Consider the following 25,324-nt stretch of genomic DNA (forward strand, 5'->3'; position numbering starts at 1 on the left):
TGAGAAAGTTACTATTCATCCATTCTGAGATACAGGTTAGACATTGTGTTAGCGAATCAAGAGATTCGGGGTCATCAGGTGCTATTGATAAATACAGCTGTGTGTCATCAGCATAGCTGTGGTAGCTCACGTTATGTCCCGAGATAATCTGACCTAATGGAAGCATGTAGATTGAGAAGAGCAGCGGACCCAGGATAGAGCCTTGTGGAACACCATATAGGATATCATGTGTCTTTGAATTATAATTACCACAACTAACAGAATTTTCTCCCTGCCAGGTAGGATTCAAACCAATTTAAGACGCTGCCGGAGAGGCCCACCCATTGACTAAGGCGATTCTTAAGAATATTATGATCAATGGTGTCAAATGCGGCACTCAGATCTAAGAGGATGAGAACAGATAAATGGCCTCTGTCTGCATTTACCCGCAAGTCATTTACTACTTTAACGAGTGCAGTTTCTGTGCTGTGATTTGTTCTAAAACCTGACTGAAATTTATCAAGAATAGCATGTTTATTGAGGTGCTCATTTAACTGTATAATGACTGCCTTCTCTAGAATTTTACTTAAGAAAGGCAGGTTAAAGATAGGTCTATAATTTTCAAGAGAAGAGGGGTCGAGATTATTTTTCTTAAGTAGAGGTTTAACTACCGCAGTCTTAAGACAGTCTGGGAAGACCCCCGTATCTAATGACGAATTTACTATATCAAGAACATTATCAATAAGCACGCCCGATACTTCTTTGAAAAAATTTGTTGGTATTGGGTCAAGGGCACAGGTGGAGGGTTTCATTTGAGAAATTATTTTATGTAAATCAGGTAAATCTATCCTAGTGAAAGAAATTAATTTGTTTATTATGGAGTACTGGGGTTTAGGAGGATCCTTAGTGTTGGGGAGATATACTATGTTATTTCTAATATCATTAATTTTTTGATTGAAAAATACACCGATAGCCTCACAGGTTTTACTGGAAGTACTTAGGAGGCATTCCTTTGAGTTACCTGGGTTTAACAGACGATCAATCGTCGAAAATAAGACTCTGGGATTACTAGCATTGTTATTTATAATCTTAGAGAAATAGCAGCGCCTCTCAAGACGGACTGTGTTATTGTATTCTGTTATTTTAACTTTTAATATTTCATAGTCAATAGTTAGTTTAGTTTTCCTCCATTTACGCTCAGCTCTACGGCATGTTCTCTTTAAATCAGACACTCTTTGGGTCTTCCATGGTATAACAATGCTAGAAGATTTTTTAACTGTCTTTTCAGGTGCAACTATGTCAACAGCAGCCCTCACTTTAGTATTAAATCTTTCCACCTTACTATTTACATTATCCTCGCTATTATAGTTGGCACTATAAACGGACTGATTGGTCAGAATGTTTGTAAGTTTTAAAGCTGCTGATGAGTCAAAGAAGCGTTTTTTAACAATATGCTTCTCATGAGTGTTTTCTGTCATCATTTCTATATTAAAAAGTAGAAGAAAATGGTCTGACCTGTTTTATATCAGCTTTTAGTCCTTTAGTAATTACTAAGTCTAACGTATGACCTGCTTTATGTGTAGGAGCAGCTCTCTCCAGTTTTTCATTTACTTTTAACTGGTCCCTGAGCTGTTAAAACAGTCAATCATTACTCTTATTTTCTAAGGTCGCCTGGTCAGGCTGTTGGAATGACTATAGACCTGTGGCACTCCCCTCCATTCTAATGAAATGCTTTGAGCACTGAATGAAAAACATTTTATTGACACTTACTGTGCAAACATAAGTGTGGAAGATGCTCTGCTGGTTACTTTACATTTTACATTTCTTGATAAGCCAGATCAGTATTTCTGGATTTTTCTTCAGTGTTCAATACCACCCAGCCTCACATACTGATTGAGAAATTGAACAGTATGAATGTTCGCCTATTTATTACATTATGGATTCATTACTTTCTTTTAAATCGTTCACAGACAGCCAAAGTACGTACACTTTCTATCAAAAGTCATTAATTCAAATACAGGAACTCCCCAAGGATGTGTATTTATCACCATTACTTTTTACTCTGTACACAAGTGATCTGAGACAGAAAAATGACCACTGTTCTTTTATCGAGTATGCCAATGACACCATGCTGATAAGGATGCACATCAAATTGCCTATTTGGTAAACTGGAGCAATATGAATATTTTACTCTGAATGTCAAAAAGACCAAAGAAATTATATTTGACTTTAAAAGACAAAAATCTGTATATTCATCCATCATTGTACTAGGGGAGGTGGTAGAAATAGTGACTGAATATAAATCCTTAGGAACCACGCTAGATAACAATCTTAATTGGAATACAAATGTAAAAAACATATACTCCAAATGCAGTAGCACTTATTTATCCTCTATAAACTCAGGCTGTGTCCACACTATCACTCAGTTAATGTTTTCACAGCATAGTAAAAGAAAGTATTTCCTTAAGGAGCCAAAGCAAATTGCCCCTGTGTTGCGTTTATCCACTGATTACAGTTGAAAGTGACAGTCTTCAAAACTTGGTGATGGTTCTCTTGTCATTAAATTAAAAGAAAGTAAATGTTAAAGGGGCACAAAAAAAAGTGTTTAGCCCTGTGTTCATTCGTGAAATGATTGAATTATATGCAGTTCAAAGCAAACCGAGTGCATCTTGTACCAATCAACATTTGTAAAACTAACTCAATAGAGAAAATAAATAAGTGTATGCATGCGTCTATGTCATTGTTTTACTGTATTGTGCTCTCTCTGTCCTGTGATAGTGTGAGGTTGGTTGCATTCTACACTCGTCCACTTTAATTACCTTGTTATTAATTTGCTGTAGAATGTACTCCTCCTTACTAAACAGATAAGGTTTAAGTCATAAACTGATCAGAGGCTATCGTCTGAGGTATTTACAAAATTATTTTGATGGGGCTCTGAATTTTTTATTACGACAGTAATGCCACCAGCCACAGGATTTATCATATAACTAGTGACTAATAAGTAATTTACTTTTTACGCATGTATACAGCATTCAAAATTTACCAAATCCAATTTAAATGCATACAGAGAAGCAGTACAGCAAGCAGCATAGTGGCAACTCTCATGTCAACTATGTTGGAAAAGGTATTTCTTTCATGTAGGGAAACTAGTCAGAGTGAGCCATTGTAATAAGCATGATCCAATTAGGAAGAGGCCACAAAATAAGCACAAACCACTTGGTGTGTGATAAGAGTAATGTTTTCATAAAACTCTGTTTTTGCTTATGTTCTCCAAAGTGGTGACACTGTTTTTTTCATGTTTATGAGTTCTTTAAAAGTCCTCATTTTCAGGGAATGAAAATGACAGGGTAGCATGGATGAAAGGCAAATACATAGAAAAATTATGCATTTTTTTAAATGAAAATGCATTAGTGTAGTCATAATCCACATGTCAGTTATTAAGTCTTGTGCTCAAAACATGCAACACATGATTGATTTGATAACATATTGTTAAACAGTTACTTCTGGACTAAACAGTGCAAATCATAAATAAGGAAAATCATGCCTTATTGGAAAGACTTTTTGAACTGACAGCAGCTTCTTCATTCCCAGAGCCAGCATGCATCTCGCTGCTCTGTTGCACAGTCCTCTGCAGGAGGCACGCAGCCCTCCATACATCAGTAAGAGAAGCATCCTCTTTGACCTATCCAGCATGTTTACATTAATATATGTTTAAAGAGAGTGGGGGTTGGGGGGTCTTAATTTGGTCTCTCTTGGAGCTCTGATTGTGCTTGTAAACAACAAAGAATGAGGTGTTTATAAACTAATCTTTACCATTTTTTTTATTTTGTTTTTGTTCCTTCAGTTCACATACATGTGTGCTTCCCTGCTCCGCTGCACTCTGTAAAAGTTTTTTAAGTGATCTAGTCTAATGTCTAGTGATCCTGAGAAAGTTCTTCTTTGGACTATCAAGCACATCTATATAATTATATTCACCTTTGAAGAGTAGGAGGCTGGTGGTCACCCATGAAGTTACTATTGCACTTATAAACGACAGAAAACGAGGTGTTTGAAAACTACCATCCTGCCAATCACCTGTCCTTCAAAGAAACAGTACAGCTTACAGAGCTCGCCAACGCTACACCGTCCAGATCTAAACACTAGCGTGGTGTATGTGCCCAAAAAAAGTCTAACTGCATTCTCGTACTATTGCTCGCATACTAAAGTGTCAGCAGGTATTTTTCGTGGCATTACACGTGTAATTTGTGAGCATGCCCTTGACGATCAAACAGAGGAAGCTCTGCAGTATACTTGTGACTTTATGCTGTAGGAAGATAAGTAAATAAAGTAAAACTAGTAAAACTAAAAAAAAAAAAAGACTAACTTTGACAAGTACTATACATTTACAGCGGCCGTTACAGTCGCAAATCAAATGTATGCTTTTATTGTATAATATTAACAATAAGAACAGCTTACTACTCAAAACGTTTATTTTGGAAGACGTTAAGACTCGATCCCAGAACCTTATGAGTTGGAGTCGGCAGCTCTAACCAGTGTACTACCCAAGAAGGCAGTTCAGCAAGCAGCACTAACCTGGTTTCTTTTTCTTTGGTTATAGCCTTATAAAAGTGCGCATTTGTTCTGTTATACTTTTATCTTTTGTGAAAGTGTATAAAGATATTTGGAATTCAAGCTTCACACATTATACACTTCATGCCTACATTTTGTCAATTATTACTAAAACATGAAAAACGTTTGTTTTAACGATGTGTTTATTGTGTATAGATCGTTGTAGACACAGAACACACATGAAATGCAAGTGTTCCAAATAACGATATAGTATTTATAAAAGGTGTCATTTTGCATGACTTCTCACTCTATACAGCTCTAAGCAACTGACAAGTAGGTAAGCAGACTTGAGCTGAGAAAACTGTGTGCCGGTGGGGGGATGTGATAGCAGACTGCTTGCTGTTTGCTGCTTATCAACACATTTAAAGGACAAAAGACGCTGACGGAGAAGTGCAAAGCGTTTTAAGGTGGGACGGATCTACAAGTTTTTTCGTAGGCTGTGGTAATTCTAGTGTTAAATATTGGCACCAGTACACCATTTCTCCACTCCTCAGGCATCCTCTCTCTTTCCAAGATTCCATTAAACAATCTGGTTAAAAACTCCACTGCCATCTCTCCTAAACACCTCCATGCTTCCATAGGTATGTCATCTGGACCAATGGCCTTTCCATTTTTCATCCTCTTCATAGCTGTCTTTACTTCCTCCTTGCTAATCCATTGCACTTCCTGATTCACTATCTCCACATCATCCAACCTCTTCTCTCTCTCGTTCTCTTTATTCATCTGCCTGTCTAAGTACTCTTTCCATCTGCTCAACACATTCCCTTTGCTTGTGAGTACGTTTCCATCTTTATCTTTTATCACCCTAACCTCCTGCACATCTTTCCCAGCTCGGTCCCTCTGTCTAGCCAATCAGTACAGGTCCTTTTCTCCCTCCTTAGTGTCCAACCTCTCATACAGCTCATCATACGCCTTTTCTTTAGCCTTCGCCACCTCTCTCTTCACCTTGCTCCTTATCTCCTTGTACTCTTGTCTACTTTCTGCATCTCTCTGACTATCCCACTTCTTCTTTGCCATCCTCTTCCTCTGTATACTCTCGCTGTATTTCCTCATTCCACCACCAGGTTTCCTTTTCTTTTTTCCAGATGTCACGCCAAGCACCCCTCTTGCTGTTACCCTTACTACATCTGCTGTAGTTTCCCAACTGTCTGGTAACTCTTCACTGCCACCCAGTGCCTGTCTCACCTCCTCCCTAAACTCAACCTTGCAGTCTTCCTTTTTCAACTTCCACCATTTGGTCCTTGGCTCTGCCTTCACTCTCTTCCTCTTCTTGATCTCCAACGTCATCCTACAGACCTCCACAAATGGAAATTATTACTCTGTGAAATAACAGATCAGCAAAAAGAGATCAAATATACAGTATGGACATAAGTGATATGTCAGAAGTATGTAGATATTGTAAGGCTTTAAAGTTTAAGTTGGAGACTTGTAGATCGTCTTAATTCGTACTCTTTTCAAAATTAGGTTAATCTACTTTTTCAGTATAGGTATACCGTGCAACCCTAGTCATGATAAAGAGAGAAGTGTTTTTAAAATACTACGCGTTGGCAAGTGGAAATATGGCAGAAAACTGCAATTTTCATTGACAGTTTTTAATGGAAACTTTAATACATGTAATTGTATACATAGCCCATAAGGACTATAATGGTTTTCCATTTCTCATAGTTTTAGTAGCAAAAGACTTTTGTATCTTGTGCCTGATTTGTTATTTCTTCTTTTTAGATTGAAGGCCAAGGGCATGGTGCATTGTTTGACTGTAAGTTTTCACCAGATGGACAACATTTTGCTTGCACAGACTCACATGGACATCTGCTTATATTAGGATTTGGAAGCAGCAAACCTTTTGAGAAGGTGATTTTTTTCCATTAAGAGTACTGCATAAGTATGCACATTTTTTATTTTATTACTTGTCTAGTAATGTTTTTTCAATGCATTTAATGCCAACCTGTTCTCTTGACTTTTGACTGGCCTATATTTACTTGGACTCTTTTGTTTTTATATATTATTGTATCTTAACATTCATTGCTATTGCAATTATTATTTTCACATCTTGATAATATTTAAATTAATTAATTTAATTCCTTTGCTCTATTTTGTTCACTCATAAATGTGTGTGTATATATGTTTTTTTTAATATATAAATACTTTTTTAGTTACCTGACCAGGTGTTCTTCCATACTGATTACCGACCTTTAATAAGAGATTCAAACAATTATGTTCTTGATGAACAAACACAGCAAGCTCCACACCTTATGCCTCCACCTTTTTTAGTGGATGTTGATGGCAACCCACATCCCCCTAAATACCAGAGGCTTGTTCCAGGAAGGGAGAATTGTGCAGATGAACATCTAATCCCTCAGTTGGGATATGTTGCTACAAGTAAGTAATTGTAGATTTCAAATAGTGTTTCTCTTGCCTTTTCATATCTTGTATACTAAAAAACTTTCCTGAACCAAAGATTGCATATATCTTATGGGCTATTTGTCTATTATTTGTCACAAAGGTATGTTATAATTTTTGTCCAATATTTTAGTTCTGTTTTACTAAATTTGAACAAGTAAAACTGACCTTAGAAGTGACTGAAAGAGCATCATCCACTGTCTTGATGATATCCCCATCTGAGGTCAATATTTCCCCCAACCTTGCTAAGAACAGCTTGAGTGACATCTGACTTAGCCTTCCTCAGTTGAAAAATGTTTAGCCAAAACCTCTTCTAGGTCATTGAAAAATTATTCTCCATGGCCCCAACAAAATTCACCCACACATGTGCCTTTGTCTATTTCAGCTACTGCCTATTTTGTTTTACTCTTGCCTTTCAGATTTAGACACTCTCCTTATATAACTGCATGAAAGTCCTCTTTAGGTGCATTCACATATAATGCGCAAACTACCTATTGCGATAGCCATCACTGTTTGTCCACATTAAAAAAAAAAAAAACCTGCTCCCCTGTGTACCAATGTTGTTAAATTATGAAGCACTTGTTTGAGACAGTTCAGTTTGAAATGTCTAAAAGAAATTGCACTGTACAAATTTTTTTGAAACTTTGAAACCTCGCTTTGAAAAGCATTGGTGGGTCTGTGAACATATCTTTCTTTAAATGGAAAAACATTCTATGCAACTTCAAATAGGAAACCTACTGTCTCAAGTTTATCCAGACAGAAGTTATACCAGGTTGTGTATTTTGCATTTTTTTTTTTTGTTTTTCATCTTTGATAGCTGCTTTTGACTGCAAACAGATCCCCAGTATAAGTTATTTAAAAACCTGCAGCATGCTTGCATAAGTTGGAAGTTACTTTAGGTTACAAGCTGCCTGCACTGGCGGGTAATACAAATCCAGCTGCATACATGTGGAAACCTCTGCATCAGCAAATTGTTTATATTTTATGAAGTCTTTCCAGCAGCTTGAGTGTAAGCGGAAGAGAACCAGTTCATCAGCATTCCATCCCTCCAGATGCATTAAGTCATAAAAGTTAAATTAAATGATCTTCCTAACTGTAAAAATATAAAATGGAAGCAAGGAAAACAAGGTTATCTAGATATGAATGAAGTATCCTGGGTCTGTAAGCCGTTATGCACAAAATAATAATTTTACTCTGCATTAACTATCCACTGAACGAGCCTCACAACTCAGTTATCTGCAGATTATAATGTTTCACTCACACAGTATTTTACTAGGCTGACCAGACATCTCAATGACAGGATCAGTCCCGATTTCAGGCTATGTTTCCCAATAAGTAACGGAAGAATATCAAAATGTCCCAGTTTTTAACAGCCTATACTTCTAATAAAGTTTTTAAGTACCATAAATATTGTTCTGCGGGAACACAGTTTACTGATGAAACACAGTTTTATATTCCTGTGTGCAGTTCTGCAGTGAATTGGCTGCGCAATTGTCTTGTTGAACTAAGATCCTGGATGGCTGACATTTTTCTTGATCTATATCAAAATAAAACAGAAATGCCGATTGCTGGTCCTGTAGCCAAAATCCAAACTGGTTTTGAACTTCTTGGCTCTTATTGTGTACTTTTGCAAACTTCATGTTCAGAATCTTGGGAGTTATTTTTGACAGTAGCCTCTCTTTTGAGAAACAGATTAATACTATGCTCAAGAGTTGCTATACTCCAGCTTCATCTTTTAGTCAACGTTAAGTCTTTTTTTTGGTCTAGTGATCTTGAGAAAGTTACTCCAGCTTTTATCTTTTTGTGACTTCATTACTTTAAGCCATTGTTTTCTGGGACCAGTTAATCCCTGATACTCATGTTGCAGCCAGTTCAGAATGTTGCTGCTCGTTTTTTGGTTGGGGCAAAAAAGTTTGCCTATCTATCTCCAATTTTAGCCATTTTACACTGACTGTTAATTAGCTTTAGAATTGATTTTAAAATTTTGCTGCTGGTTTTTAAATTGCTACATGGATATGCTCCTGCCTATATATCTGAATTGTGTGTTATACAGCAACCATCCAGAGAGCTTAGATCTACTGGTCAGTTGTCTCTTGTTGTCCCTCATTCTAAGCGCAAAACTAAGGGGGACAGGGCTTTTGCAGCTGCTCCACTTCATCTGTGGAATTATTACATTAAGGAGTCACCTTCATCTGAACTGTTTAAAACTAGATTAAAGACACATTTCTATTCTCTAGCTTTCTGTGACCTTCAGTGATATTGATGGTTCACTCCTCTTTGTCATTTGTTTGTTTCTGTTTTCTGCTGGTTGTATTGTGTTTTTATTCTTTGTTTTATTTGTGCTTGTTGTATGTTTTTTTGTCAAGCACTTTGGCTACAACATTACTAATGTTGTTTTAAATGTGCTCTATAAATAGATATTGAGAGTGATACTAATTCCATCTTATTTGTTTACATTTCAAGCACTGTGATTTTTTTTTTATATATATATATATTATTGTGTGAAAGAGTCTCGCCTCCACCCCAAACCCAATTCCATGATCCTGCTTTGATGAGATACTGCAAGCACTTAAAAATGAGGATGGGCTTTATGCATGGGCATATATGCTACTTTACAAGTGTCCTGGGTTTGGACTTTGAGAATACACCCTATAGTTTACTGAGAAATACCCTATAGTTTACCATCAGAGTGCCACATTCACCTGATATCCATAATGGTCAGACGCAGTAATAAAGTTTGCCTTCCACTTCTGTTATTCTGTAACATTTGTTATAACTAAATAGCTTTGCAACTCCCATTTCATTACATCTTGCCTGAAGCAGTGTCCTGAGTTGCCTCGAAAGCTTGCATATTGTAATCTTTTTAGTTAGCCAATAAAAGGTGTCATTTTGCTTAACTTCTCACTACAATTCCCATTTCATAAAAATTACTATGGTCAGACAAAAAAAGAAGCAAAGAAGGAATTAATTGCAAATGTTTTTTTATTTTTATTTTTTTTTCTTTTTTCAAATCTATTTAGTTTGTTAATTGGCAATTGCAAATTGTCACTGTGTGTTATAACGAGAGTGAGTGGTCCCTGTGGTGACTTGAGTTCTGTCCTGTTTGCAGCCTTTTGACCAGTTACAGTGAGAGAGCCTTTAGTCCCCAAAATGCTGAAGTGGATTGAGAAGGTTCTAGAACCTGCCTACCTGACTCAGTCCGTTAAAGGCTACAGTGCATGTAGAAAAGAGCAGAGTGTTGCACTTCATAGCCTGTCTGGGAAATCCTGTGCCAGGGCACTCAAAGGAGACACCATCCAACAGCTAAACCTTAGATCCCCAAGTAGCAGTGTGGGATCATGATATCTAAATGATTTACTCCTGGCCTTTGTCTATAAAGATAACCTGTAAAATCAAACAGATGTACCAGTAATAACTGTACCAGGTTGTTAGATTTTTTTTTACTTATGTTTTTATTTAAACATGTTATTCATATTAGTCAGCTGTCTTCTTCATTTCCTAAAAAGGTGATGGCGAGGTTGTGGAACAGGTGATCAGCCTGCCAGCGAATGATGTTGGGGAGCAAGGCCATGAGCCAAGTGTACTTGACAATATGATAAGACAATTACAGGAACAGCAGGACCAACAAAATTCAGCAGAACTGAGAGTTCCTGCAAATGAACTACAAAGTAGAGATGATGCAGCTTTGAGAAGTAAGAGAACATGCACAGATTTGTTACTCTGATGAAGTATGCACTTATTTGTATGTTTTAGCTGCTTGGAGGTCACAAATTCAGAGAGATAATACTTGACATTTTCAAGGACTACAATTTTGATTAGTACTTAATTTTGTCTTTAAAGCCTTCCACAATCCAAACACAGAGTATTTGTCTTCCCCCAATGTTGGCTTACGTCGCAGTGGACAGGTGGAAGGTGTGCGGCTGCTGCATCAAAATGCTCCTCGAAGTCAAATGGCCACAAAGCGCGATCTACAAGCTTGGAAACGCAGAATTATAGTTCCTGAATTACCGCTTAGTGTACTCAAGTAAGAGAGCTAAAGTAGAATTAGCATGAATTTAGTATTAAAAAATACTACTGATTTATGTAATCTGAAAGTAAAGTATTTCATACCCTGTTTTTAACTAAATATATATTGTCTTAAGGGTTGAATTGTCCAATTTCATTTTAGCATTAATATGAGCTTTTCTATGCAATCTGTACATATTAATAAATATAGGAAAGGTTTTATAATATATCTTAGCTGTTTAGTTTAGTTGTTCATCTGGCAACAAAGTTGCATTTAGTTTAATTTTTTTTTCCTTTTGAGTGCATGCAAGTGTGTCCCATGATGGACTGGCATCCTGTTCAAGGCTGTTTCTTGCCTTGCTTCCTGTGCTGCTGAGATGGGCTCTTCCCCCTAGAAAAATCTGAATTTGGCTAAGAAGGTTAGAAAATGAAAATGGAAAATATGAATTTAGTGGCAAAGATTAACTGGGCAGTACTGCATAGGTAAAACATGCAAGTGTGTTAGAGATTAGGACTTCTGGGACCTTTAGATCTCAGTGAAGTTGGTATTTTGGAGGATATAAGTGAATACGCTTGGTGAGCTTTTTGAGATAAATGGTCTGTTCTCATCATTTGTTCAGATGTTCTGGTAATTGTTCTATTGCACCTAATTGTAATTCACATTTACAGAGCATAGGGAAATACCTAGGTTGCAGTGTTCTTGACACCCTAACAAATTAATCTGTAATTATTGCACTTGTAGCTAGCCTTTATAAAAAATACTTCTGTATTGTTGGCTATAGAAGGCTCCCTGCTTCTTTTATAGACTGTATTTCTGAATTCTTAAAAAGGGCTTAACGGTTCCTCTTGCATTTCTTTTTACTTAGTTTCTTGAGAGACAAAGCTCATCCCAGAGTGAGCATCCTTTTCCATCAAATAGGAAACTATTCTGTCAAAGGGAAAGCTTGACTGAAGGATAAGATGACTCATTTCTGTGTTACAAGAGCCTACAAAAATATTTCTTTATGGCTACTATCAATTCTAAAGCAAGTATTGTAAATTGACTGAGGACCCTTTTGACATTATTGAAACATAAAATATTGTTTTCCTTACCATTACCTCATAAGCTTACTGACAAGAAAATAAATGCGCGTAATAGAGTTGGGTACATTCTTACAGAATGACTAATACTGATGATATTTTTAATTACCAGTTGTTGCAATGTAAAAACATTAAGTTAAACTGTATTGTTACTTATATTTGTATAGTCAAAGAGACTATACTCCTTGATTTTTTACTTGAATAGACCAAGCTTTTGCAATTTTTATTTAAATATGCTGTTCTTTGAAAGTCTTAATCTAGATGCAATTCTCTTCCTTTTCTATCATAAAAAGGAAACAGGAAGAATACAGGAAAGTGAAGGGAGATGAAGAGAGAGCCTTATATATGGCTGAGAAGAAACAAATGTCTTTGCAAGGAAATGCAATGGTTTGTTTATAACTACAATTTAATGGCCTGTTGTCTGTTAACTATTTTGGTAGTGCTTTTTGCTTTACAGTTTTTTTTTTTTTTTTTTTGCAGAGTGATGGTATAAGCAAAGGAAAAAGAAGAACACAACCACTACGCTCTAAGAAGATAAACAGACGAACATCTAAAATGGCCATGGATTTCATTGACCTATCTTGTGAGGAAGGGGAGGAAACTGAGTGCTCTGAAGAAGAGGAGGTAACATTTGTTTTTCATTTTCATTTTTTCCCTTCTTTTTATGTATTCTACTGTATCTTGAATTAATGTTATCGTTGAATCTCTTGGGATAGTTCGATATCTAAGATGTCAAAATATGCAGTTGTTTTTTTTTCATTAAGTAAGGTGGGTATAATCAAATAATACATTCACCTGTACTTTAGCAGAGGTATACAGTATGTAGGCCTAAAAAATACAAACATAATTTTAAAGAATGCCACATTATTCAAACTTTGTTCATTGAAATCATATGTCAGGTTCCTAAACTACCACTACCACTTTTATCTACAATAGAGAGTGATTGTTAATAAATAATCCTTTAGACAAACAAATAATACCAAGTCATACAGAACTGTTAAAAGGCATTTGCCCTCTTTCTAATTATCCCCTGTTTTGTATAATAATGAATGACATTTAGTGAAAATGCAATATTAAAGAGAATCTAAGCACATAATACAGTTTCTAAATCATTACTTTCTTTGCAAGTACAAAAAGAGTACCCCACCTGGTGTGTAGTTACTGGGATCTCTGCCTGGATCCAGGCCTAGCTGGATCGCCCGATATCATAACGTGATTAACCCTGTGTGGGCCCACCAATTGCAGGAGGAATAGGGACCAGGTTCAACATAACCTGAGTGGTGGACAAAGAGAGTCTTTCACATTGCCTTGAGGAATTTTAGCCTACTATTCTTTGCAGAATCACTTTAATTGAGACACATTCATAGGATTATTAGTGTAAACTGCTCCTTTCAGGTTTTGCAAAAGCATCTCTGTTAGGGTTAAGTCAGGACTTGGACTAGGCCACCACAAAACTTGTGTTTTTGGTCATTATCCTGTAGCATAATCCATTTACAGTTCAGCTTCAGGCCACAGACTGATGAGCATTCTTCTTAAGATTATCGTGGTAAAGTGCAAACTTCACGGTTCCTTTAGTAATGGCAAGCCCTTCAGGGATGGAGGCAGCAAAGCATCCCCACTACATCACACTACCGCCCATTATTTTATTGTAGTTATGGTGTTCTTGCTGTCTGAATGCTTTCTTAGGTTTATACCAGACAAATTGAGATTTGTGTTGTCCAAAGAGTCCTACTTTTGACTTATCTGCACTTAGAACATTATTCCAAAAGGCTTAGGAATCAGAGATGTTAGTCTTGTATATAGTAAAGCAGAGGTTTTTATCTTGCTTCTCTCCCTTGAATTCTATTTTTTACTCTGCCGGCCATTCCTGGCAATATTCAAAGTTGGGGCTTGATTTTACCGTATAATTTCCGGTATTTTATAATGCCAGTCGTATAAATCGAATGCGGAAAACTCATGCTATTGCTGCAAGAGATTACAATATGCTAACGCCCACGTGAGAGAGTAACTACGGAGCACACTGCCTTTTTTTTCTATTTGTTGTGCCTACGTGACCACATGGAAATACCCAAACTATTCCGAAGCGATGTTTGCACTATTTTGTGTTTCTTGTATCTCACACTGTCATGCACCTTTATCGTAAGAGCATCCCTTATATACAATGGAGCGTTCGATCTGAAGAAAAGCTGGTTTTAAATTAAAAGTTGTTGGAAGTGGTGAAAAAAATTGGTAACTACGCTGCTGCAACAAAATTCGATGTGTCTCAAACTGGTGAGAGATTGGGGGAAGCAAGAAAATGTAAAAAAAAAATAAAAAAAAATGTTATATTTTTGAATGGGCATATAAGTCAGGTTCTGATTTTATGATTGATTTTTGGGGTTTCAAGACCCGACTTATACTCGAGTATATACGGTAATTTGAAACTCAGTTCTTACTGTAAAGTTGATTTGTTTACTGCCTGTGAGCAGCATTAATGAATGTATGTAAAGTGTAATGGTAAACTCATTACTGCTTAGTATGTCTCTGATACAATGATATTATTCAGTGGCTTTATCAATGATAGCAGTTGCTGCTCATCAATAAGTGTTGATACTATCAGTATCAATGAGACATGACTGACTGCTTCTTGGTAAAGTGTAGTAATGTAAAGAGAGTGAATGAGTAAGTGAGACATTTTCAGATTCCACGTCTTGAAATTCCTTAAGTAAATCTTGTGGTTGTGAAAGTATAGCAGATCACATACTCATTATCCATTCTATTCTTGAATGTACAGTGGATTCAGAAAGTATTCAGACCTTTTCACTTTCCGTACACTATTGTGTTGTAGATTTAAGTTTAAATTGATGAATTTGCCATTTTTGCCCATCATTCTGCACTATATTCATTCTACGCCCATATTAACAAGATGAAAACATTTTTCAGGAAGATTATGGTTAGATATATTCAGTTTGCTTTAATTATCCTTGAGATGTGTCATGTCTACAACTTGACTGCAGTTCACTTATGGCAAATTGAATTAATTGGAGGTTGTTTTGAAGGGTACACACATCTGTGTATATACAGGTGCATCTAAATAAATTAGAATATCAAAAGTTAATTTATTTCAGTAATTCAATTCAAAAAGTAAAATTCATATATTATATATATCCATAACACACAGAGTGATTTATTTTAAGCATTTATTTCTTTTCATTTTGATGATTATGGCTTACAGGTAATGAAACGTCAAAATTCAGTATCTCAGAAAATTAGAATATTACATATGACCAATAAAAAAAATCATTTTTAATACAGAAATGTTGGCCTACTGAAAAGTATGTCCATGTATGCACTCAATACTTGGTCGGGGCTCCTTTTGCATGAATCACTACATCAGTGTGATCAGCCTATGCTGAGGTGTTATGGAAGCCCAGGATGCTTTGATAGCGGCCTTCAGCTCATCTGCATTGTTGGGTCTGGTGTTTCTCATCTTCTTCTTGACAATACCCCCATAGATTCTCTATGGGGTTTAGGTCAGGTGAGTTTGCTGGCCAATCAAGCACAGGGATACCATGGTCATTAAACCAGATATTAGTACTTTTGGCAGCTTGTCAGCAGAGGGGAAGCATGAAGTGCTCTAAAGTTTTCTGGTAGACGGCTGTGCTGACTTTGGACTTGATAAAACACAGTGGACCAACACCAGCAGATGACATGGCTCCCCAAATCATTACTGACTATGGAAACTTTACACTGGACCTCAAGCAACTTGGATTCTGTGCCTCTCCACTCTTCCTCCAGACTGTGGGACCATGCTTTCCAAATTAAATGCAAAATTAACTTTCATCTGAAAAGAAGACTTTGGACCACTGAACAACAGTCCAGTCCGTTTTCTCCTTAGCCCAGGTAAGGCGCTTCTGACGTTTCTGGTTCAAGAGTGGCTTGACACAAGGAATGTGACAATTGTAGCCCATGTCCTGGATACATCTGTGTGTGATAGCTCTTGAAGCACTGACTCCAGCCACAGTCCACCCTTTGTGAATCTCCCCCAAATTCTTGAATGGGCTGTGCTTCACAATCCTCTCAAGGTGGCGGTTATCCCTGTTGCTTGGGCACCTTTTTCTGCCACATTTTTTCCTTCCACTAAACTTTCCATTAATATGCTTGGATACAGCACTCTGTGAACAGCCAACTTCTTTAGCAGTGACATTTTGTGGCTTACCCTCCTTGTGGAGGGTGTCAATGACTGTCTTCTGGACAACTGTGAAGTCACTAGTTACCCCATGATTGTATTGCCTACTAAACCAGACTGAGAGACCATTTAAAGTTTCAGGACACTGTTGCAGGTGTTTTGGGTTAATTAGCTGAGTGGAGTGTGACACCATTAGTCTACAATATTGAACTTTTTCACAATATTCTAATTTTCTGAGATACTGAATTTTGGGTTTTCATTAGCTATAAGCCATAATCAGCAAAATGAAAAGAAATAAACGCTTGAAATATATAATTCTCTGTGCAATTAATCTATATAATAAATGAGTTTTACTTTTTGAATTGAATTACTGAAATAAATTAACTTTTCGATGTGTAGCAGATAAGCGTGTCGTCCACCTCTCGAACCCTCAGGTACCACTCTTCGGACCAGGTGAAAGTATAATAATAATAACTTTTTATTTCGTTATTATAATGTGCACAAAGCACCCTCCACTCCACACTCATTAAACAATAAACTCTCTCTACTAAACAATACTCCTCCTCGCCCAGACACGTCGCCACCCTACCTCCCAGCTCAGCTCAAATGTCTGGGCTCACCCAGAGTCCTTTTATAGCCCCTGACCCGGAAGTGGCCCCAAGCCAAACCCACAAGTCTGTTTTCCTTCCGGGTCAGGGCAAAGTCCTTTTCTTCATCCCGGGAGCACATCGCTTCTTCCAGTCACGTGCCTGGGATGCACTCCCGGGTTATAGGGCATGACAGAGCCCACTAGCCCCCCTACAGCGACTCCTGGCGGCCCCCAGGGTATCCAGCAGGGCTGTGTCAAAACACTACAAAGTCCATGAGGCCCTGCTGGAACTCGGGGCACAAATATGCTGTCCGGAGGGCTCCTCCTAGCGGCCTGGGGGTGACGACCGGAGTCCATAGCCGGTCGCCTGTCACAGATGATATTCTAATTTATTGAGATGCACCTGTAAGTTTCCTTAATTCCCTCTGCATCTGTAGACTTCTACACTCAACATGTTTTTACTTTAATTATAGATTGAGTGTAGAATGATGGTCAAAAATGGCAAATTAGTCAATTTAAAATTAAAACTACCAATTTTTTTGTGTAATTTTTCTTTGTACTCATTATGTTCAAAATATGTGTTAAATTATTGTTTGTTCAGGTAGCATGCCATTGTATTGCTCTAGTGTATGAAAATAAAGAAAAATCAAGACAAAGTGTGCAGAAAGTGAAGTGGTTTGAATATTTTCTGAATCCACTGTATATTTTTTAATATTGTTACACTTATGTCTATATATATTATTGTGGCTTTTTAATTTTATTTCCTACTCCTGGTACTTATAAACCTTTCTTTTTTTTTCCTTAGGAAAATGACCTTGATGTAAATGGTAATATGGACTCATCCGAAGATGATAAAGAATGGAAAAGTGATAACAGTTCTGGGTATGCATAAATGTATATATTGTTTAATATATAAATGTTTATAAAAAAGAGTAAATGATATTTCTGTACTTGAAAATTAGATAATTTAATCCGTGTAGCCTCTATTAGTCGTGTTTATTTCTGAGATGTAGCTTTTTTTTTTATTATTGAGGAATAATACAAAATAAGCTATTACAGTACATGAAAATTCTTCCAAAGTGAAATAGATTGCAAGTCTTTAGTTACATAACAATATTCACAATGCCCATGTTTAGACTTCTGCTTGGTGATTAGCCTATAAAATCAACATAATTTTTAAAATTATTTGTATGCACTATTGTGAAATAAGACTTACTGGTCAGTAATTGGTGGGATACATTTTGTCATTTTTTTTTTGTGTATTGTAATAAAACTGTTTCAGGTCATCGACTGCTTTTTGAAGCATTAGAAAAATTGTGAGAACAGGCAATGCAGCCCAACATTTAGTTTTCTCTCATTGTGTGCAGTTCTGGCTTCTATATGACATAAAAGACTTAGCAGCTCTAGAAGATGAGTCATCAGGTCTCTAAAGTTCTTAAAGGCATTGATAAACCTGATCCAGCCAAATTCCATCCATCCATTATCCAACCCGCTTTATCCTAACTACAGGGTCACGGGAGTCTGCTGGAGCCAATCCCAGCCAACACAGGGTGCAAGATAGGAAACAAACCCTGGGCCAGGGCGCCAGCCCACCGCAGTCCAGACAGATTCTTACAATAAAATATTGAATCACATACTCAAGGACATTGTTAGAAATTAAGAGAAAATACATTTAAAGCCAAGCATCCCTTCTTTACTCAGAAAGTCACAGGAATCTAGAATAAACTTCTGAGACGTAGTTGAAGCAGAAACATCTGTTAAAAAGTATCTGCATAAACTACTAGGATAGCTTAGCTCACTGTTTCATGAAGTGTGTTCTGCAGAATGTTAGGGTTCAGTGAAACATCATAATAACTCCTATGAGTGGTACAAAAGGAGTGGTAAACAGCAGAGAGTGTGAAGTTGCCATAATACTTGTTACATCTCTCACTATCAGTGTTGGCGAATGTTGATGTTAAATGCTCACTCATTACTTACCTGCGAGGGTTACATTCCAGAAAACAGATACTGAAACATGGATCCTATGGGGAAAAATGTGCTTAAGTTCTAGTGCAACACCGGCTCAGGGGGAGGACTTGCAGGGGAGACTGGGTTAGGTGGGAATTTAACCTCATTTTCATGTATTTTGTTTTTTTAGTAACAGAGAACCAGTTAAAATCTCAGAAAACTTTTATATAATATACTCAACATGTAAGGTTGAAGTAATTTTTGTTGGCAGTCTGTGGTTTTTTTTTTTTTTTGCCATGTCCTGTACGTCCTTTACATATTCCTCCAGTGAATGAAAAAGGAAGAATCTTTTTATTAAATCCAGTTATTTTTATTTTCAAGTAAATCCTCTAGTGACTGCTCTGACTGGAATGCTGATGGAAGGAATATTCACAAGCGTCCAGTTCGTAAATCTTCTAGGAAAAAAACAATACGTGAGTTGAGCAGCTCAGATGAAGACTTTTCAATTGACGAAGAAGCAAGTACTCCAGTACAAAAGTCAAAGAGTCCAAAACTAAGGAAGTGTAAGGTAATAAAAGTTCACTTGTTGGGTTTTTTAGGTTGGCAATGTGGTGGTGTTGTCAGTACAGTTATTGTGACTAAGTCAATTGTTTAATGTAGTGAGTGAGATCATTAGTTATTTATAAGAGAGAATCATACCCAGCAGCTCACTCTACCTAGTCCACAAAATCAAACAAGTGTAATTTTATCTTTAGTCATAGGTTTGGAGCTCTGTGTACATGAAAGCTGACAACCAGTGAATGCTCATATGGAAGCATAAGTGTATAATGCATCAAAGAGGAATTAGAAATGTGGGTGTTTTTAACCTCATAAACAGAAAACTCATCTGTCTGATGTGTCATGTTTTACATACCATGACAGAATGTAAAAAAGATAAAAGAACTAAGATTAAAGCTAAACTTGCCTTACCTGTTAACCTTTAGTACAGCACCATCTCCGTCAGCCAGCATGCCATTTGCTGTCAGAAAAAAGGGGCAAGCAACACTATGCTGAATGTCAGCACACAGTCACTAAATTTGACATTTCTGGCAATTTTCAGTTTTGTAAATTGACATGATCTGGCAACAAGATCACCAGCCATGGTCGGCAAGTCTGACATTTGACAGGCTTTAGGCATTATTTCTAGTAAAAATAAAATGGTCATCTTGAGCATTTTTCGTTACCAAAGTTTGTGCCAAATGTAACCCAAAAATCTACTGTCTGTGAAAGTTATTGTAATGTCTTCTTCAGATCTTATTAGCTAAACATAACTAGAATCTGAATGTACCAAGTATTGTGTGACCTTAATCACCATGAAACGTTAATTGCTTAATTTTATTATTAAATAAACTTGTGTAAAAGAATCTTCCCTCAGTAAAATTAGTATCTGTAATTTACACAAGTGTTTTATTATCTCTGAAATCCAACTTTGCCTCCAATTACTGTATATACAGTACATATTTAGTCCACCTCATTTGTGTACTTTTAGTTTTTGTTTGTTTTCTGTAGATGTGGAATATGAGGAAAAAAATGATTGTATTGTTATTATTTACAGCAACGTGCTCTTAGATCAGAAGTGATTCCTATTCCTTCTACAGAATGCTGTCCTCCTCCATCTTGGATTATTGATGTTATTCCCCGAAAGTCCCCTTTTGTTCCACAAATTGGTGATGAGGTAAAATTCATTCTGTATGCTATAAGTCAATATTCTGTGCTTGTACTGCTTCCTTTTTTTATATCTTGATAATCTTTGTTGTTTTTCATTTCAAAAATGTTGATTTTTATGGGTTTTACCTAGGCTCTAAGGTTACCTAAATAAAGGTTTTGTTTTTTTATTTTATTCAGTCATTTTTATGAAAGCAACAGAAGTGATTAGCTTCATATCATAATCCATTTAAGTGCTAAATGGTATACATTTTGAAGGAAATATTTTGTGCAGTAATGGTTCTTGTATACTTATTTTTGAGTTTAAAACCACTTTCTTAATTTGTGCATTCACAGTAAATGCCTAGTTATCTATATTACTAAACAACAGTTCATTTATGCACGGCGAACGCACCGAAGTGCATGGAGTCAAACGCAGCGGCTTCCCAGAGTCAGTAGGTGGCGCCCAAACAATACAACCTGTAAACTACACTTGCTCTACTCCACTGTGCCAGGAGGCTCCCACAACGCGCTTCACACACACCAGAAGCAAAGACATCACGGCTCCACAATGAAAGGGCTCAACTAACAGAAATACAAAACGAGCCCGTATGGATAAACACAATGAACGAGCACGCCCACAACGCGCTTTTGACACAGCACAGGCAAAGGAGGCACGTATCCAAATGGTGGGAGCTCAACGATTAGTAATACAAACACGAGCCCGTATGGCTGCGACCTGTAAACGAGCCCGTATGGATAAAAACAATGAATGAAGGCGCCCATACAAAGAAACTGCTTTAGTTCAAATAGGGTTATTGAATTAAATGGAAACTTATCATGCCTACGTCCTGTGAACTAAACCTGAGGTAAAGCGTGCACGTCAGGTTGTACAGTCGCCCGGACGCAACCGCCCACACCACCGCATATACGACGACACAGCCATAAAAAAACAAAAAAGAGACTGCATGAAGAAAAACAATAACAGAAGCGCGTTGAAATTAACTGTCCCAGGACGCACCCACCCTCCATGATATTTCATCACGCGGCGGCTTCCCACTGAGACGCATACGTACTGTGCCGTGGCACACGCCCCAGAGTCAAACGCAGCGGCTTCCCAGAGTCAGTAGGTGGCGCCCAAACAGCACAACCTGTACACTACACTTGCTCTAATCCACTGTGCCAGAATATCGGACGGAACAGAAACTGATTGCCATTCTTGGATTTACGATTCTCTAGAGAATCGCGGGCTTACTTGTGATTGAAACTAAATTTAATAATAATTGAAACTAAATTTGTTTTTTAAGTTTTTTTTAATGGAATAACCGATCATATTTAAATTTATTGGTTTTTGAATTTTGTGTTGCAATTTTTTTTTGTCTTTTTAGGTGATATACTTCCGTCAGGGCCATGAAGCTTATGTTGAAGCAGTAAAAAGAAACAACATTTACAATATTAACCTTGAAAAGCAACCATGGAGGAAAATGGAACTCAGAGTAAGACATAGTTGTAATTAACTTCTTGAAACCTTCTCTGTCCTTTTCTCCTATGCTTGTTCTTCTAAACTCAGAATGAAATTACAAGCTGGAGCATTAGAACCTAATTTAGAAATTATTCATGAACATTAATTTTCCTGGGAAGTGTCACAGACCTTTTTCAACTTTTGAAATGTTAGTTAATATGTAATAAATAAATTGTACTGTTTCTCTAAGATATGCATGTTAGATTAATTGGAGATTCCAGGCTGGCCTTGCCCAAGTTTAATAAGTTATGTGTATGAGTATGGCTGTTATAGACCTGTGTCAAAAGCTGGTTTCTGTCTTGTGCCTGATGTTGCAGGGATGGGCTCTTGTCCCTGTGGCCCTGAATTTTATTAAACAGGTCTGAACATGTTACTTTTATGAGAATGTGTATATGTAAAATACATTGTATTTTTTCTTAAAGTATAATCAGTGATTCTTGTTTATATCAATAAAACAAATGGAAGTAAACGTACATTCATTTTGCCTTTTATATTCTAAAGTAGAATTTTCCTATTGACTAGGCTATTTTTGAAATTGATTTCTATTTAATAAACGTGGCTAACTGAATTTTTTCAGTATACCCTGAAAATGGTTTTTATTAGCATATTCAATAATGTTCGCTAATTTCATTCTGAAGCAAACTTTTTTTTTTCTCATAATAGGATCAAGAGTTTGTTAAAATTGTTGGAATTAAATATGAAGTATGTCCTCCAACCCTGTGTTGTTTGAAGCTTTCCATTATAGATCATGGAACTGGAAAGGACTCTGATAGATTCTTCTTTGTTACGTATGTACAGATCATAAACAGTCATTTTTTACAGCAGCTAAGAAGTTTACTTTTGCCTTCATAATAAAATATGTACCAGTTTGAATGTTTCATTCTTTAAGAATTCTGACAAATTCAGCTTACTAAAGTTTACATCCTTTAATCAGCCAGTTTTACATAAGGCCAGGTGAACAACTTCAGAATTAACTATTTTGAACTGTATTACATACCTTCAAATTATTTTGCTTGTTTTATGAGATAATAAATACCTACAAATTATTTTGCTCGTTTTATGAGATAATAATAGCCTTCAAAGTTTAATACCAGAACTTTCATAATATTCACTAAACATAGTGTATTGCTATTTACATTTTATTTTCCTGACATTTTCATTGGATGTGTCTTACAAATAACTAATGATTTGCCTCACTTATTGCATTAAATCATTGAGTTAGTCATAAAAACTGTACTGACTAACAACACCACCGCATTGCCAACCTGAAAAACCAAATTATTGAACAGTTCTCTTTGGTGTGTCAAGCACTAAACTGATTGAGATAATTCTGTACCCAGCAAACTGATTGAGATAATTCTGTAACCAGCTCTATCATGAATACTTTGACCTAGTGTGTGTGTGTTTTTAATTAATAAGTACATGGTTATACAGTGGTGTAAAATGCTCCTAAAAACTTCTTGGAGATTAAATACCAGCACAGTGTGAAGTTTTGTGCGTTTCTCTATGTGTTAATGGGTGATTTTGAATTGGCGTCTTTGTGAGTAAATGTGTATGTGCCATGAGTGTTCCCCACAGGAGAATACTATCTCATGCAAGGTTAGTTCCTGTTTTGCACCCATAACTTTTGGCATAGCCTGTATCCTCCTCAACCCAGAATTGGATTATGTGGTTTTGGAAATAAACAATTTTTTTTAGTATTGTTCTGTGGTGTGCAGTTTAATCTTTTTTTAATATAACTTTACAACACTAAACTTTTTCTTTTTTCCGGGGTTTGAGCCTGCCTTGCTCTGGAAGCTGCTCTGATAGGCTACAGGCGCCACATGATACTAAATATGAAACCATGGATGCAAGCATAAGTTGTATAGTAGTCAGTGCAAACCATTGCCTACTTTTCTTTATTTGTATATTTAACTTGTTCATGTTCATCTTTAGCGTATAATGCACTTTGAGGTAATTACATTTCTTTATCACAGGTACCATGACATGCCTGATGTAATTGATTTTATTGTGCTACGACAATGCTATGAAGAAGCAAGACATAGAAACTGGCAGCCAAGTAAGGCACTTTTTATATCAAGACAGTGTCATTTTGATCAAGTAAATTAATATTTGAAAATAATTTTAACATTCTTCTTTTTTTATATCTAAACAAAGATTATCAAAGTCTTCTAAATGTATATTCTTCTACCTTCAGTGCTAGTGTGTTTTAATTGTTTTTTTTATATAGACTGTGAAGTGAATTGCATGTGGACTAATCTGATAGCAGTTAGACTAAACATTAGACTAAACATTTTTATCTACTGCGTGAGTGAATGGTACCTGGCTCCTCCCTGTGTGGATAGCGCTTTGAGTACTGAGAAAAGCGCTATATAAATGTAATGAATTATTATTATTATTATTATTATTACCTACCATATTACAGAATCTTCATTTTCCAGATACATTTCAATTGGCTAACCTTACATTTAACACTAACAGAAGTGAAATGGTCAAATACTCAAACTATTTTTAGACACATCACTACTTATATCTCATGTAAGAAAGGAAAAGGAAAAATAAAATTATGCTTTGATTAGCTTGCAACCCATTTGAAAAAATATCAGAGAATAGTACCCTTCTGGGATGTATTGAGTATCCCAGGATCTCTTCTGTTTGTATACTGCAAAACTAGAGAGAGACAGAGAGAGACCCCTTTAATCAGGAAATCTAGTTCCAGAACCAACATTGTATTTTTTCAGCTTCACTGCAAATAAGTTGCATTCCAGATTTGTAATGTTTAGATCTGTCCTCCATACACCTGTTACCTAAATTGGCATTGTACCTAAAACCCAACACTTTTCCATCTGTTAGGTAATCTCACAATAAACCTGTAAACAGCTTTTTCAGATTGAACCCAGCCGGACCATATAGCATCTCCACCGGGTATTCACTGACAGAACCACCTCCAGCAGTGTATCTTAGTAATCTTATGGAGGTTAGGTTAAATTTACTGAAAACCATAATAAGAATCTGATTTTGTACTCATTTTACAACAGGAACCCTGTCAGAAGCTTCATGTTCCTAATTATATCATTACTGGGACACATAAGCCCCTAAGAAACTCGTATGGCATGCTTATAGGAGTGGTAAAATCTATAATTTCTTAAATTTAATTTGTTGTATAATTAGTGCAATATGTAGAATAGGAATGATATTCCTGAACTGAATTACCTAGATAATTCTGCACATAACATTGCATATGTCATCATACATGCTAAACAGAAGACAGTAATTGGTTAATATTAAAAATCTTATTTTGTAAGCATAGCCTTCAAATTCTCTTGATCCTGTACTACTTTAA

General features: G+C 36.4%; 2 protein-coding genes across 3 annotated transcripts in view; one reads left to right on the forward strand and one right to left on the reverse strand.

Annotated features, from left to right (window-relative positions):
• The window catches only part of brwd1 (bromodomain and WD repeat domain containing 1), a 216,081-nt gene that overhangs the window by 121,793 nt on the left and 68,964 nt on the right, over window positions 1-25,324 (forward strand). For both annotated transcript variants that reach the window (XM_028800205.2, XM_028800203.2), the window contains exons 16-27: window positions 6,310-6,438; window positions 6,741-6,966; window positions 10,494-10,679; window positions 10,828-11,011; window positions 12,366-12,459; window positions 12,553-12,696; window positions 17,635-17,711; window positions 19,158-19,344; window positions 20,371-20,490; window positions 21,848-21,955; window positions 22,645-22,769; window positions 23,958-24,040. In XM_028800205.2, the coding sequence (XP_028656038.2) occupies window positions 6,310-6,438; window positions 6,741-6,966; window positions 10,494-10,679; window positions 10,828-11,011; window positions 12,366-12,459; window positions 12,553-12,696; window positions 17,635-17,711; window positions 19,158-19,344; window positions 20,371-20,490; window positions 21,848-21,955; window positions 22,645-22,769; window positions 23,958-24,040 (1,663 nt within the window). The remainder of the gene's footprint in view (window positions 1-6,309; window positions 6,439-6,740; window positions 6,967-10,493; window positions 10,680-10,827; window positions 11,012-12,365; window positions 12,460-12,552; window positions 12,697-17,634; window positions 17,712-19,157; window positions 19,345-20,370; window positions 20,491-21,847; window positions 21,956-22,644; window positions 22,770-23,957; window positions 24,041-25,324) is intronic.
• The window catches only part of LOC127527635 (uncharacterized), a 286,851-nt gene continuing 266,752 nt past the window's right edge, over window positions 5,226-25,324 (reverse strand). Inside the window, exon 2 of the mRNA XM_051926851.1 lies at window positions 5,226-5,281. The gene's annotated coding sequence lies outside the window, so the exon portion shown is untranslated. The remainder of the gene's footprint in view (window positions 5,282-25,324) is intronic.

This window comes from Erpetoichthys calabaricus, chromosome 4 (assembly GCF_900747795.2).
Source record: "Erpetoichthys calabaricus chromosome 4, fErpCal1.3, whole genome shotgun sequence".
Classification (NCBI taxonomy): Eukaryota; Metazoa; Chordata; class Cladistia; order Polypteriformes; family Polypteridae; genus Erpetoichthys; species Erpetoichthys calabaricus.